The 16,561-nt window shown below is 42.0% G+C and overlaps 1 protein-coding gene across 3 annotated transcripts in view; it reads left to right on the top strand.

Moving 5' to 3' along the window:
- The window catches only part of SHTN1 (shootin 1), a 99,631-nt gene that overhangs the window by 45,810 nt on the left and 37,260 nt on the right, over positions 1–16,561 (top strand). For all 3 annotated transcript variants that reach the window (XM_030570750.1, XM_030570749.1, XM_030570752.1), the window contains exon 9: positions 15,192–15,338. In XM_030570750.1, the coding sequence (XP_030426610.1) occupies positions 15,192–15,338 (147 nt within the window). The remainder of the gene's footprint in view (positions 1–15,191; positions 15,339–16,561) is intronic.

Genomic DNA, 16,561 nt, shown 5'->3' with positions numbered 1-16,561 from the left:
AGTTATTTACTTCTGAATACCGGATGATGCAGAGATTGTTGTCTCTGTCAGAGATAAGCCATTTGTACCTACAGAACTAGGATATTTATCAAAATGTACAAGGACACTGTCTGGTATCGTGGACCCAGAATTTTAAACTGAATGAATAAAAGCAAAACAAAAGTATCTACAGAACTGAAATATTTTCATATATGAAAAAATTATCTGTAAGCAATTTTTAGTATAGATTCAAATTTTGCCCTGCAAAGTTGTTACCCAAACATTGCAGTATTGTGCCAGTGCACCAGAACATAAGTGACATTGATTGTAGAAACTACCATAAAAGTGTAAGTAATTACTTTTTTGACTTTACTGAATTCTGACAATGAAGAAAGACTAAACAAAGAAAAAAGTGGCAAAAAGTAATGTATATGTAGAAATTATTTTCGCTATTAAAAGGGGGACTATCATCTTAAAATCACTCCTTTATTAATTTTTAATCTATTGTTACAAATAACACCTCAGATTATTTTATTTTTTCAGTTTGATTTACCTTATGCATTTGACAGTATAACCAACTGGTCAGTGTGTGTTGCATCTCCTCCTTTGCATCATCCCATAGAGGATATGAGTCTGTCACAGCTCTTATGTGGAGAGCCTGACTCTTTAGCTCAAGTGCTATACTTAAGCTTTTTAGCACTGGAGGTCCCTGGTTTAATCCCTCGTGTGCAAGCCAAGATAGCAGCAATTATTAGTATGAAGTCCATTTTACTGCTTCCCCTGTATATTCAGTTTCTCCTATTGTTAGTTTTGGTCTTTCATGAGCAGCAGGAGAGAGAAAAACGTTAAAATTTTGGAAAATATGATGGTAAAATCAGCATTTTTAGAGAGACTCAGGGACAGGAGTATTTGAAACTACTTTTAATAATTTTGACATTGATTTCTAGTTGGTAACCCTTTAATACTCTGAGGTGGTGTTAAATGCACAGACCACAATCCTGCAGTCACATCCATGCAAGCAGATCCTTGCACTCCTGTGAAGCTCAGTGGGGCTTCGTATGGACACAAGAATCCAGTCACACAGCTGACTGCAGATTGGTATCATAGAAGAAATGTGTTTAGCAAAATATGATTTTTAACACATTGGTTGGATATGATTTTGTAATGATTACATTATGTTAACTCTGGCATTTCAGGAGGAGGCTGAGTGGGGGTGGGGCTTCAGGGGAAGAGGCCAAGCAGGAGCGGGGCCTTGCGGCAGAGTGCAGGCAGGGCCCTGGGGGAAGAGGCCGAGTGGGGGTGGGGTGAAGTGGCAGGCGGGGTGAAGTGACCGGTGGGGCCTCGGGGCACAGCAGGGGGCAGGGCCACTGTACGGGTGCTGGGGTCCACAAAAGATTAATCCGGCCCTGTGGGTGTTGAGGACCCCTATTTTTTTCGGTGGATGCTTGAGCCCCAGAGCACCCACGGAGTCAGCCCCTACGTCATGAATATCTTTTGCAACATCTTGAAGTGCTCTGATGTCTCATTTTGTCAGTCAGGTGGGTTTTTTCTTTATAACTGTAGAATATGTGCTAAACATTTTGCTAAATGGAGTAGAACTTGCTTTGAATATATCAGAAACATACAGGCCAGTGGAGCGAGTGTTCATTGTGATGAACAGTATTTGGAGTGAGTGTAGACACTGTCCAAGCCATTCTTTCGCTCAAAGTTAATGTTAACCACACTTGTTCAGAGCTTCATGATAAATTCATTCAGAACACTGTTACTGGAAATAAGACACCACTCTGAGTAATATGCATGTGTCACTGTTGAGTAATGAGCTGGCAATAGTAATGCCAGCACATATGCTTTATCATAGTGCACTTCTGTCTTTTGTAGGACTATTTTGTGAGCCAAGAATTATTGTCCTGGCGTTTTATTTTGAAAATAGGGGCCTTTTACCTAGAGGGTTGGTCTGTCTGTTGGTCAGTCTGTTGGTCTGTCTAGATTGAACACCTGCAGCTCCTCTTAATTTTGGTGGGAGCTATTCATGTCCAGTAGGTGGAATACAGGGCCCACCCATTCAAATCAAACCCTTCCCTGCATGGTTATGCATCTCCCAGGTGGCACTTTTAGGGTACCATTACTACTGAGATAGTGGGAGTCAGGAAACCGTGCCCACAGCTGGAATAGGGTCCATTTACTGCGCCTTGTGCCCCTTGTCTTTGCTATAAGTGATGAGGATCTGCCACTGAAATGCAGGCAGTTGGGAGGGGAGTATGTGTGCTAGGTGCAGGTGAGAGAGAGCGAGCGAGCACGCACACACATAGGAATGAGAACACTTGAAAATCAAAGCTTTTGATTAAAAAATAAATCCAGTGCTGCTTTAATTATAGTCGCTCTGCTAGCACCACCATAATATGTATTTAATTAATCAAAAATGATGTAACTTCAAACATTTGAATTCATTCTCTTTAGAGGTTCTAAAGAAACTGAGTAAATATTGTCAGCTGTGGTGAGGAAGGGGGGGAGAAAGGAAGAGGGTTTAAAGTGAGTCATCCTTTGTGAAAGCTAAAGGAATCTGAATAAAAGAACTAAATAAATGGTGTGTGGGGGGGGGAGAGGGAATGGATGAGGGAATAGAAAATCTGTATCCACCTGAATAAGCCAGGGCTGTTAACCAAGGGATCTTGGCAAGCATAATCAGAATGCTAGTGTCATGTTTTAAGTGACATTTTAAGATTCATCAGTTTTTTGTGAAATGCTATACAAGAAAACAAAGGCACATAGAGGGGATCTTGAAGGCCACAGCAATAATGTAGAGGCTAGACCTGAAAAGCAATATTCCACAAAGGAAAGCAAACTGTGTTACATACCATAAACACAAATGAAAAGGAAGATATGACAGTGCTGGAAAGCAGGGGGGGAGGGTAGAGAAGAGCTAAGGATCTTGATGCTGCAGTCGCATATGCTTAATAAAATATTTAATATAAAAGATTTATTAAGCATGTATCTTGCCTTGCAATGATACTTGTAAAGTGCTTGTAGACACTTTGTTAGAATCTCTCATTGGCTCCTATACAGCACCTGCACCTGAAATTACTTTTGAAACCTTGCTGAGAAATGACTCAGTATGTTCCTCCGAATTAAAGTGCCAGGCTGTTGTTTTATGCTGCTCGTGTCTGAGAAAAATTAAAAACAAGTGTAGAGTTGCTGTGCAGGTTTTTAAGGGCTGCTCTTACTTTGGATATTGGTACAGTCTCTGGCCAAAACACATCACCTGATGAAAGAAACAGGCTTCTGTAAATGTTCATGGTTTGGATTATATATTTTATATTTTAAGAGGCCAACCTAGGCTTTACCCAGAGGTAAATTCACATTTTATAGTCCCCTTTTTAATATAGGTTTTAAAAAACCCTGTATTGTGCCCTGCCTGCAGCTTGCTTTAGTTTTCCTCTCAATCCCTGACCATTACAGATGCATTTTAAAAGTGTGTATATACAGTACAATGTATCTTTCTGTATGTATACATCAGCCATACAGTACCATAACTGTATTTAACTTTGTTACCTTCAGAGTGCCCCTTCTCATTATGGGGCCCTGTGAAAGTGCTTGGCTGGCACGTTATTTAATCCAGGATTGAACCTTCCTATATAAAAAGGGCAGATGCTGTTATTATTTTTGTGACTCTTAAGAAGGACTGTCATAATTGCTACAAAGGATGATGACCTGTGCCCCTCATGAGATTGCATGCAATTGAGTCAGAGATCTGAGTGTGTTGCATTAGTGATGAACTGCACAAGAACTCTTGTTTAGAGCCATTAATAGCATTTGAGTCATTTATAATGACCATGTGGCATGTTTGCAAGTGGATAGCGCAAGACCTGTGCTCCTGGAAAGACTTTTCTGTTATGCGTACCTGCGTCTATGTATTACCAAGGACAGTTTAACAAAAGCTGCTATGTAATAATTAGACTTGGCAGAATTAAACTTTAATTTTTGATGGATAATATATATATATATTTTTACTTTTATCTATTTAAATGTTCATAGTTGCAGGGAATAATGGAAGGAGTCAGACAAGAATTATTTAATGACAGTAGATGTTGAGATTCAAAAACTCAAAACTTGATAACTGTTAAAACAGAAATTGTCAACATCTCATGTCAAACTACAGAAAGTAAATATCCTTACATCAAACTTTAATAATTTTTCCAGCAGCATTTTTCTTTGTCTATCTGTAAATTTTGATTATCTTCTGAGGAAATATTTTTGTGTGTATATGACAAAATTAACATTTACCCGATAAGGTAATTCTTCCAGGCCTAGTCACAATAATTAATTCACTGCCTAGCTGGTTGAACTGAAAATAATTGAAATAGAGGAGGGATGTGTTTAGGTCTTAGACCCTGAGCTTGAATCTTGCCACTTTTAGAGCATGATACAAGACTAATCTCTCTCATCAAGCTTTCATCTGAGAACGAAGTTGTGAAATGGCCACAGCTATGTGTGCTAGGAAGTGTACCACCTAGATTTGATTCCTCTGAAGTCAACCATTTAATCTGTTGGGAAGAGGGTTAAGAGATTTGCTCCTCTTCCAGGAAGCATCTGATCTGTTTCTAAATGGATTCAGTGGCATCCAGATAGAACAAGACTGGTGCTTTAGGAATATATAGAATAATATAATCCATTCTATATGATGCTAAAACGGGAAAATGTTAATTGGAGAACATTATTAAGTAGCAGTAAGATTCTCTTGTTTTGGACTTGTGGGTGATGGTGCATCCTATAGATGTAAGATAATTGGTATGACTTGGTGATGAATTTCCTCATACAGAGAAGACTGTAAAGATGTGTGTCATGGTAGAATTCCCCACTCTGAACCTTAACGTCCAAAAGATGGGGTACCAGCATGAATTCCTCTAAGCTCAATTACCAGCTTAGTACTTGTAGCGCTGCCACCAACCAGGAATTCCAGTGCCTGGTACATTCTGGTCCCCCCAAAACCTTACCCGGGGACCCCCAAGACCCAGTCCCTCTGGATCTTAACACAAGAAAAGTAAACCCTTTCTCTCACCGTTGCCTCTCCCAGGCTTCCCCTCCCTGGGTTACCCTGGAAGATCACTGTGAATCAAACTCTTTGAATCTTAAAACAGAGAGGAAAATTCACCTTCCCCCCTCCCTCCCAGACTCTCCCTGAGAGAGAAAGTAATCCTAACACAGAGAGAAAATTAACCTCTCTCTCCCCCTTCCCTCCTTTCTCCTCACCAATTCCCTGGTGGATCCAGACCCAGTCCCCTGGGGTCTCACCAGAATAAAAAAAACAATCAGGTTCTTAAACAAGAAAAGCTTTTAATTAAAGAAAGAAAAAACAGTAAAAATTATCTTTGTAAATTTAAGATGGAATATGTTACAGGGTCTTTCAGCTATAGACACTGGGAATACCCTCCCAGCCTAAGTATACAAGTACAAATTAAAATCCTTCCAGCCAAATACAAATTTGAACTCCTTCCAGCCAAATACACATTTGAACTTCTCCCAGCCAAATACACATTTGCAAATAAAGAAAACAAACATAAGCCTAACTCACCTTATCACCTAGTACTTACTATTTTGAATCTATAAGAACCTGTATCAGGGAGATTGGAGAGAAACCTGGTTGCACGTCTAGTCACTCTCTCAGAACCCAGAGAGAACAACAACCAAAAACTAACAGCACACACAAAAACTTCCCTCCCTCAAGATTTGAAAGTATCCTGTCCCCTGATTGGTCCTCTGGTCAGGTGGCAGCCTGGCTCACTGATCTTCTTAACCCTTTACAGGCAAAAGAGATATAAAGTACTTCTGTTCTATTAACTCCTACTATCTGTTTATGACAATGTGTAATGGAGCACGCACCTGCAAGTGACTGGGAGTGGTACCACAGTCCCTTTCTCGCCCCTAGTGTCCCTTGCAGGCTGTCAGCCAACCTTGGGAAGTCTTCAGTGGCTTGGCCCTCTGGCCAAGTCACAACGTGTGAGTGAACCCCTTCTGCTGGGATATTAAAGAGTCCAATAAATAAATAAACTGTCTCTCTGCCCTTGCTAGGGTCTACAGCCCCGGTGTTGGGGATCTTTAAATGCAGCCCCTGTCATAAACAGATAGCTAAGGGTTAATGTCTCTTTCACCTGAAAAAAAAAATAACCTGAAGCACCTGACCAGAGGACCAATCAGGGCCCTGGACTTTAACAAGCCATTCCTAGTAACCACGAATGCATCTGAGCGTGGTATAGGAGCATGCTCATGCAGGAAGCAACAGATCACAACTTCCATCCTGTCATGTTTCTCAGCAATAAACTGTCTAATAGGGAAAGTCACTGGTCAGTCAGTGAAAAGGAATGCTACGCCATTGTGTACGCCCTGAAAAAGCTACGCCCATATGTTTGGGGACGGCGGTTCCAGCTACAAACTGACCATGCTGCGCTAAAGTGGCTTCATACTGCCAAGGGGAACAACAAGAAACTTCTTCGTTGCAGTTTAGCTCTCCAAAATTTTGATTTTAAAATTCAGCACATCTCAGTAGCTTCTAACAAAGTAGCTAATGCACTCTCCCGTGAGAGTTTCCCACAATCTAGTAGTTAAAAAGTGTCCTTAAAATGTACAAGTCTGTTAGTTATATACTTAGTGGTATATGTAAAGGTGCATGTGTTGTAGTAATCTGTTTATTTTAAAGTTCTAGAAGGAAATCGCCGCCAGTGAGCTTCCCCACTGTCTGCAATTTGGGGGGCGTGTCATAAACAGATAGTTAAGGGTTAATGTCTCTTTCACCTGAAAAAAAAAGTAACCTGAAACACCTGACCAGAGGACCAATCAGGAAACAGGATTTTTTCAACTCTGGGTGGAGGGAAGTTTGTGTCTAAGTTCTTTGTCGTCTGTCTGCCTGTATGCTCTCTCGGATGAGAAATGATTTCTGTTTCCTAGTTGTAAGTACAAAGAGATCAGATAGTGAGTTATATGGTTTTTTTTCTTTTGTATTTACATGTCTATAGTTGCTAGAGTGCTTTAAATTGTATTCTTTTTGAATAAGGCAGTTTATTCAATATTCTTTTAAGCAATTGATCCTGTATTTGTCACCTTAATACAGAGAGACCATTTGTATGTATTTTTCTTTCTTTTTTTTATATAAAGCTTTCTTTTAAGATCTGTTGGAGTTTTTCTTTAGTGAGGAACTCCAGGGAATTGGGTCTGCAGCTCACTAGGGAATTGGTGGGAGGAAGAAGTCAGGGGGAGATCTGTGTGTGTTAGATTTACTAGCCCCTGACTTTGCATTCCCTCTGGGTGAAGAGGGAAGTGCTTTTGTTTCCAGGACTGGAATTAGAGAGGGTGAACTCCCTCTGCTAAGATTCACGGAGGTTGCTTCTGTGTATCTCTCCAGGAACACCTGGAGGGGGGAAAGGGAAACGGATTATTTCCCTTTGTTGTGAGACTCAAGGGATTTGGGTCTTGGGGTCCCCAGAGAAGGTTTCTGTGGGGACCAGAGTGCCCCAAAACACTCTAATTTTTTGGGTGGTGGCAGCAGTACCAGGTCCAAGCTGGTAACTAAGCTTGGAGGTTTTCATGCTAACCCCCATATTTTGGAGGCTAAGGTCCAAATCTGGGACTAGGTTATTGACAGCCCATTGTTTGGAATCTTCTTGAGGTCTATACCACTTTACCTACAGTAGCGAGGGGAAGTCAGGCCTGCCCACTATTCCAGGTTCCAACCCAGGGACTATATACACAGTAGCTCACATGCTGCTCAACTTCAGTCCTTCACGGCTATTTCCTAGGGCCTCTTCCTACTGGGACCTGTATCCCCAACCCTATTTCAGGGCCACCATTCTCAGGTCCTTCTCTCCCATGAGGTAAGCTTAGCCAGCCATAAATTCTGACTATCAGGCTCCTTTGGCCAGAGAGGAGAACCCTTCTTCACTCCACTGGTCCCAACCGGAGTTGACCTGCTGAGACTTTGCAGCTCCTTTTATCTGAGCCTGCTGGGCTCTGATTGGCTGTTGTTAGCCCTTGGAGGACCAGGTCTCTCTAGCTTCCAAGATGGATGCTCCAGTGAGGCTTCTCTAGGCAGGCCTGGAGGACTTACCATTGCTGCTCTTTTCCTCCCACCCTGCTGCTTCCTAGGGTGGGATGTGGCAGAGCAGCGGGGTCTTCAGTAAGGGGCCATGAAGGCCTGGTACGCCTCATCACAGTGTGATGCTGTGTTTTTGTGGGTGCTACCATTCTGGTAAGGATTCAGCCATCCGCAGCTTAAAATGCGATCTCTGAATGACTGTTCAGGGAAAAGTATGCAACGGGCAAGGAGCAAGGCAGTAAATTTAGTTGAACTAACGACAACTGCTGCCTTGTTCTTGGTGAATTAGGCCACTTTCCTTCGACCCATAGAATTAATAAATGCAGCACTTGGCACTTTGTATAAAACGTATCCTCTTAAAAAGGTTGTACAGATTGAACCTCTCTAGTCCGGCACCCTGGGGACCTGACCGATGCCAAACCAGAGAATTTTCTGAACCACAGGAAGTCAATATTGTAGCGAGCAGGTCTCTTTTTATTTTTATCTCGCCGAGGCGAATAAACGGAACAACGCTTGCAACACCACCTAGCCAAGGCTTTCTGGCTCTCTTCATAACAAAGTGTCGTTGCACTGTTTTACTGTATTGGCACAAGGAAATAAGTAGATAAAGCATGAAAAACATAAAATGAAATCATGCCAGACCATGGATGTTGCCGAACCAGAGAGTGCTGTACCAGAGAGGTTCAACCTGTACAGCAATTAATTAATTAATTAATTAAAATATCACCAAATTTGATACTGTCCTTAGCAAAATTAATATCCTTTAAAATATGAACCACAAAATAATAAAATATTATGAACAACTAGACAACACGAAGTCTTTAACTGATCCATACTGCTCACCTTTCTCACTCGCTTCTATTGTTATAATAAGTGGCAGCCCATCTACTTAGCAAACATAGGTAGGGGTCCTGTTCCAGAACTGGGTACCTGTTCAGGTTTGACATAAAACTACAAGGCTATAATGCATCTGCACCCCAAGGTTATGGCAAAGTGTAGTTAAGTGTTCCCATCCCATGAAGATGATCTTTCAGTTCTTCTTTGGATCAAGCAGCAGGCCTGAGAGTTTGAAACCAGAGTCAATCGATAGTTTGGCAGAGAGTTGGAATCTTGCTCCCTTCTTCCCATGGGACTGCCAAAATAGGGATCAAGCGTGGAATGTGCAAGTTGTAATTTAGCCTATAATGAAGGGGGTCATTTGTTGGAACAGTCTGAAAATAGTGCCAATATTTAACATTCTGAATGTGGCCATATGTATGGAAACCCATGGCTTTAAAGTGTTTTTCTTTATCTTGCTGAGCTGCAGTGTGGGGGGTTAGTTTTGAAAATCTCCAAATTGGAATCTGGATGTTACCTAGATGAGGATCAAAGTTCTCAGCATTACATTTTAGCTCTCCTAAACAGGAAGAATTCCCTCTTCAAATTTGACATCAAAATAAAAATCAAGTGCACAGGATGCAGAATTGTGTAAGGGTCAGAGGATTGGAAGTTGAGATACCTGGGAGAAAATCCTGGTACCATTGAAGTCTATGGCAAAATCCCATTGATTCTTGTCCCAGCTCTGCCACTGGATTGGTGCTTGAGCTTGGCCAAGTTGCAGACATTTGGTCCCACAGACTCTCTATCTATAAAATAGGAATAGAGATTTAGCATCCTCTGTAAAATATAGAGAGATCTTTGGATGAGGTGCCCTTTATCTTTATCAAACTATTGTTCTCTTTAAGCCTTCTTTAGCTGTAGTAGTAGTTTCAGTAGATTCTCCCTAGCACTGGCTTATGCTTCAAGTGTTGATTGGGATGCTCTGCAGATAATTGTCTCCCAGGTGGTAAAGTCAGAACTAATTGATCAGCTAGTTAAACCCCATCACAGATCAAATAATCCTTTCAAGTAGTTCTTTTGCCTTGTCAACAAACACTTTGTTTGATATTTTGGTGCTACATCCATATATTCTGTGCTGCTGAAATGTGTTTTAATTAGATGGTCCTGGAAATTTATTTTTTATATATAATCAAAATTAATGTCTTATTTAGCGCAGATAAACTGACCTCCCAAGTGAGGGTATAATGATATTTTGCCCTCTTCATTCTGCTTCACTCAGTATTTTCTGTCCTATCCTGTTTTGTTCCTTTAATTTAGGGCCTGATCTTGCAAATACTTAAGCATAGGTATAATATTTTAAATCAGTGGGACTACTCATGTAAATAAATTATTCCCATGCATGATTACAGGATCAGGGTCATACATAATAAGCATTTTTTGGGTTTAGAAATCTCCTTTTCTCCATATTGTAAGCGCCATGCACATTTTCTGTGATGCTAAGAAAGTAATAAAGTAGAGGTAGTAGAAAAACCCAGGCAGTTTTCTGTGAAATTTTTTGAACAAAAACTTTTCACTCAATTTTTTGATAGAAAGTATTTGATTTTCACAGGAAAACCTTGAAATGAAATAAAATTAATTACAATTTTATCCGTTTTTTCAAAATCTAGTGAGTGGCTAAGTTGCAGTGTTTTATGTTTCTTTTTGCACTCAGTAGGTTTTCAAAAGCTGAGGTAATTTGGAAAAGTTAGAGTGCACAAAGAGAACCTTCCCCAAATTATAGCCATCATTCATTCCTTTAGATTTGTTGGCAAAAAAGGAAGTGAAAGGACAGAAACCTGGAATTTTGAAATTTCAATTTTTTTTCATGTTTTGAAAACAAATTTTTCAATTTTAAAGTAAAAATTTTTATTTAGCTTTGAAAGTTGTCAGGAAAATTTTGAAAAAAATGAGTTTTTTTCACATGAAAAGTTTTTTTTGACAAAATCCCATTTTTCAGCAGGAAAATGTTTTGACTGAAAGACTGTGACCAGCTCTATTAATAACATATTGTATGCACCTTAATTTGGGCTGCCAAACATTTTTCCCCAACAGAATTATAGAGAAACTTCTAAGCTGTTTTCTCATGTTCTGTCTTTCTTTTCAGAGATGACTTAAATTTCACTGGGGGCAACTATTCTGTGTGACTGAGTGACTTTGTTGTTGTTGATCAGTGGAATTATTGGTTTCAAGACTCCATATGCCACATTGATCTCTGGTGTAACTTTGAAGTTCCCAGTCCTGATTTTTCTTTACCTTGCCTCTCCTGTAAATCACAGACACCAGTGCAAAGTGAGTGTAAAATGCTACCGTTATGGTTTTGTAGCATATTTCAATCCAGAAGCAATTTTTAAATGTACATATTTGCAATGTTGCTTCATTCTAGTATAACGGAAAAATGAAGCCTTGCTAAACATTAGCCCACCAAATAGCCTGATTGTTCTTATATTGTGCAAACCAAAATAACATGGCACAGAAGTTAAGCCTTTTAAAAGTGGCTTCTGCTCTTGCTCAATAACTGCTTGCTGGATTTTCAGTATGGCTTTTTTTGAGATATTTAAAGAAGTTTTCACTCTGCTTCTAATTTAGTGCCTGCAGTAAACTGCAGACAGCATCAGTTATAGGCACAAAAGAAAGCATTCAGTCTACCAACAGATCCTGGGTGTAAAAATGGGAGTGTAAAATAGAAACAATTTTTCTAATATGTCTTTTATTTTCCATAATATGTGACCCAGAATGCCACCTCAGTTGAGTCAGTAGGGATCTGTGTGGCCAGATCACTGGGTCCATGCAGACCCTCACTGAAGTCAGAGAGGTGCTATGTAGGTGCCATGGTGGAGCTCATTGCCATATCAGGGTCAAAGATCCCTTCCACTGTCAGGTAATGGGAATCTGTCAACATTAAATGCTATACGTCTTTACCTGACTCAAATGTTTTGCTCTCCCAGGCAGACAATAGATTTTATACTCTGGTGAGGAGTGCTCCAGAAGTATCTGTAAGCAGTTAAATTATTACTCTTCAAAGATGTGTTTTCTAGATGAGGAGACTGAATACATAAAACAAGTATATGTAATATAATGGGTGACCAAGAAATCCTGCCAGACATTCAAAATTTTGGATGAGCAGCCAGCTTTAAATCTGAACTACTTCTTTGCTTTTGGTCAGTTTGTGGCACAGTTTTAGTATTGTTTAATTGGTCTTTTAACATATATTTGTAGGACAGTATGGCCCCTGATCATGTTTCAGTGTGCAGAAGGGAATGCAAAGTGGCTGTGCATACCCTAGTCAGAAATACAGCCATCTGCCCATCTTAGTGTTTTGTATAGCACCCATCACTGTAGTCAGGGGTGAAAGTAGAAATAAGGACTTACCGGTACGGAGCTGGGTTGGGGCTGGCTCTGGGCCCTGGAAGGGGCGGGGCCTTGGGCGGAAGGGGCAGGGATGAGGGGGTCAGAGCCAGCCCCGGACTGCCCTGTACCGGTAAGTGCCCTCCTCTCCCCTGCTGGGGTATCAGCGGCAGCCGGGGGCTCCAGCAGCAGTTTAAAGGGCCCAGGGCTCAGCCGCTGCTATGGCCCAGGCCCTTTAAACTGCTGCCGGAGCCCCCGGCTGCTGCTGCCACACCAGGGCTCTGGCAGGCTCCGGGGGCTATTTAAAGGGCCTGGAGCTCCCCTGCTTCTACCTGCCCGGGCCCTTTAAATAGCCGCCGGAGCCTGCCGGAGCCCTGAGGTAGCCACGGCAGCCGGGGGCTCCAGCAGCAGTTTAAAGGGCCAGGGCAGCAGAGGCAGCGGGAGCCCCGGCCCTTTAAATAACCCCTGGAGCCCTGCTGCTGCTACCCTAGGGCTCTGGCAGCAATTTTAAAGGGCCCTGGGCACCAGCCACCGCTGAGAGCCCCAGGCCCTTTAAATTGCCGCCTGGGGAAGCCGGGCCACCCCCGTACAGCACACCGGTTCTTGTTGGTACGCCGTACCGGGGCGTACTGGCTTACTTTCACCTCTGACTGTAGTATATAAGTACTGCACAGGACAATTAGTTCTGTGTAGTGAGGTCTCTAGAGGAAATCTCTGATCCATTTGCTGCTCTGTGCTCTCTGCTTCCTTCTTTTCTAAAGGAAGGTGGAGAGGACCAGGATTTGTATTGAAAAGGGTAGGGTAAGGCTGACTTAAACCTAATCCTGGCCCACTACTCAGTAAGTGACCATGAGGAAGATAATCCATTCCTTTACTTCAGAGAAGAGTCATTGCAGTTGTTGCAGGATGCTAACTTCTGCTGTGTGGTGGTCCCACACCCACACAACAGTACCTGTTTTTATATAAGTGGAGGACTGGAGCCTGTAGTCATAGCTTTCTCTTCATTGGGTGCTTTCAGTTCATTATTGCCTTTCCCACTGCATAGCTCTACCCAATGAGGTGTTCTTTGTTGGCTTTTTTAATATTAAGGCACATTGATTCTCTCTCTGTTTCTGCATTCGAATTGCATTTGTGAGTCATCTAGACTGCATCAAAAGTTAGGGCTAGTCTACACTAGAAACGCTACAGTGTGCAGCTGTACTGATCAGCTGTGCTACTAAAGCAAGTCTGGTGAAGACGCTCTGTGCTGACAGGAGAGCGCTCTCCCGCTGCCATAATAAAACTACCTCTGCAAAAGGCGGTAGCTATGTTGATGAGAGAAGTTCTCCTGCCGACATAACGCTGGCTACACTGGCACTTACGTTGGTGTAGCTTATGTCACTCAAGGGGGTGACTTGTTTTCACCCCTGAGCGATGTAAGTTATACCGAAGTAAGTGGGAGTGTAGACAAGGCCTCTAAATTCAGCAAGGTCAGTAGTTGCTCCTTTTTATTATCAACCTCATAATAATACATTATGTAGCCCAACAGAAACATAGCCCAACAGAGTGCTGGATAGAAACTTGCTACAGAACTCAGCTACATAAATAAATACACAGACATCTGATTGCATTTCCTTTTTTTTTTTTTTTTTTTTTTTATAATATACCGTGACATCCAATAATAGTGGATTGGAAGAAATAGTTCGTCAGGAAGTTGTGCTAGTAACTTTGGCCAGAAAATAAGCAGTGAGGGAAATTGTCAAGATTTCATGGAGCTTTGCATTTATAATAATTTTGGTCATAAATCATTCTGCTGAAAAATTGATCCATTTTTCAGCAATTTGGAGACAATCACTGTACTTGGTGTTTTTCATAAATGATTGAAAGTGTCTCCCACAGGATAAACACCGGCTATGCAAAACCCAGCATTCTCATCAGAAATCTCCTCTCCTAGTTACACTTGTCATTTCTGCTACAAAGATCGGGTTCTCTTTGGGCCAATCCTGGATTCCTTGCTCACCCAACCCCTCATTGACTTCAGGCACAGCCCCATGTTATTGGCAGCATAGAGCTGCAGGGGTAGCTCCTTGGGGAATTTTATTGCAAGAAAGCAGAATTCTCCCTGGAGCTCTCCAGCAGACAAAGGGAAGTACCCTCTATATGTGATCAGTGCAAAGGCCTGAGCAATTCCTTTTGAGGGCCTAGTGGCCTACTGAAAAGGCTTGGAGTAGTGACACCCACCTGATTATTTCTCCCCACATCCTCCAAACCAAAAGTATCAACATTTGGGAAAGGGAAAGAAGTGGACAGTTCAAAAATAAAAGAGGAACAATGGCTTCAAAGACAAGTTGTTGAGAGTATCTCTGAGCCCCATTTGTACTAGCCTAAAATCACACCATAACACACCATCTTCCCTGTGGAGTAGGTATGGTGACTGATTACATAGACTTGGGTTGAAAGTCACCTCCCCACTGTGTGTCTCTCTCTCTCTTACACACACGCACACATGACACCACCAGATAAAATCTACCACCTGACAATTAGATTGGGTATGAGCCTCTCTATGGTTGCTGTTGCAGACCCGGGGCTCTTTTGGCTCCTATCCGTGTGACTGAATGTCTCATCTAGTGAAGAACTGACTGCATAAGTGCTTGTATACCAAGTGAGCTTTAATCTCTTAAGAGAATACTAATTTAAAGCCTCTATGAACTTCAATTTCCGAGTGTTGCAAACACACACAATTTTAATAATAAATGACATTGTTCCCTTAACAAGGAGGCACTTTATGCACTTAGCTATTGTAAACTTCCTCTCACCCCGAGTTTCTTAACCAATGCTAGAGGATTTATTGTGTTTATTATTATTATTATTTATCTGGTTCCAGTTAAGATGGGAGACTTTACTTAACCATTCAGGTTTTTTTGGGCATGTGTGTTGTTTTTGGCAGATGTATATTGAACAAAACAAGCTGAAAAGACAAAGTCATCTGCTTCTGCAAAATTCTGCTCCTGATCAGCAGCTTATGAAAGCTTTAGATGAAAATGCCAAGTTGACCCAAACACTGGAAGAAGAGAGACATCAACACCAGCAAAAGGTAGTATAAGATTTTTCACCTGTTGTAGGATTTTAGATAGCTTTTCAAAACTCATATTAATTGCCGTTTATTAAATATGCTCAGGACAGTTCAATGCAGAGGTCTGGTCCCTGCCCTATCCCCTGTCTCTTTGGGTCGTTGATAGGGTTTGAACACAAAATCTTCAGCATTTACAGCCTGATTCAGGAAGGCATCTTTCTTCAAGACATCCGGTAAGCACATGCATAGCTTTAGGCATGTACTTAAAATTATGTCCTGAATAGGGATGAAGTTAAAGATGTTCTTTCCTGAATCAGGTCTTGAAAGTATGCTCCTTTAACACTGGAGGTAAAGGAATGACCCCTCTAGCTGGTAGATGTAGTAGGCGCTTAACCCTTCTGTGAACCAGCCACTAGACACCGATAAAGGCATGTGTTAGTATGGATTACCAAAGCACTAGGAGACTCAGTGGATAAGTTTGAGTGTTGCTTTTTAAATTAATAGGGATGATATGATATCACATTGACGTGTGTTAATATTTATGTGCCTTGGGGAAAGCAGTGATTTTCAGGAAGGATTTAAATGAAGAGAAGGCAGGATCCACGCATCCTGCAATGGGAAGGTGGTTCCTGGTTCCAGAGATGCAGGAAAATGAGAGTAGTAGAAGGAAGTATAAATCCCACAGTATCGGGGAACTACAGAAAAAGATAGAAATTATACAAAATGCTGCGTATGTGTGTGCTGTGGAAAATCCCAGAGTTATGAAAGACATGAGGAAGACGGCATCTCTGAAGTAAGACTATGTAGTATGGTATCTGTTGATCTATGACCATTTCCGGCAGCTGAGGATCTGCACCTATCACTTTAGTTTTCAATGTGTGTATACCATAGGGCAGTGGTCCCCAAACCTTTACATCCATGCACTCTACACCCCCACCTCCCCCGGAAGCCACAGTGGAGTTGGGGTCATGGTCAGGAGTGGGGCTGGTGCTGCAGCTGGGGCTTCGGCTGGGAATGGGGCTGCAGTTGGGTCTGGAAGTAAACCTGCAGTCGGGGCTGGGAGCCGGGGGCTGCGGCTGGGATCAAAGCCAGGGCCAGGAGCTGGTGGCCAAGGCCAGGGCAGACCTGGGGGTGGGAACTAAACGTGGGAGCAGAGGAGGGCTAGGTGGTGCTCCCTCCTCACCGCCCATGGGGTCTGGCCTGGGCCCTGCTGTGCCTCCCTGAATATTCCTCCATGCCCCCCG

This window comes from Gopherus evgoodei, chromosome 7 (genome assembly GCF_007399415.2).
Source record: "Gopherus evgoodei ecotype Sinaloan lineage chromosome 7, rGopEvg1_v1.p, whole genome shotgun sequence".
NCBI classification, from domain to species: domain Eukaryota; kingdom Metazoa; phylum Chordata; order Testudines; family Testudinidae; genus Gopherus; species Gopherus evgoodei.
Note: the sequence above shows the minus strand (reverse complement) of the source record. Positions and strands in the feature narration are given on the sequence as shown.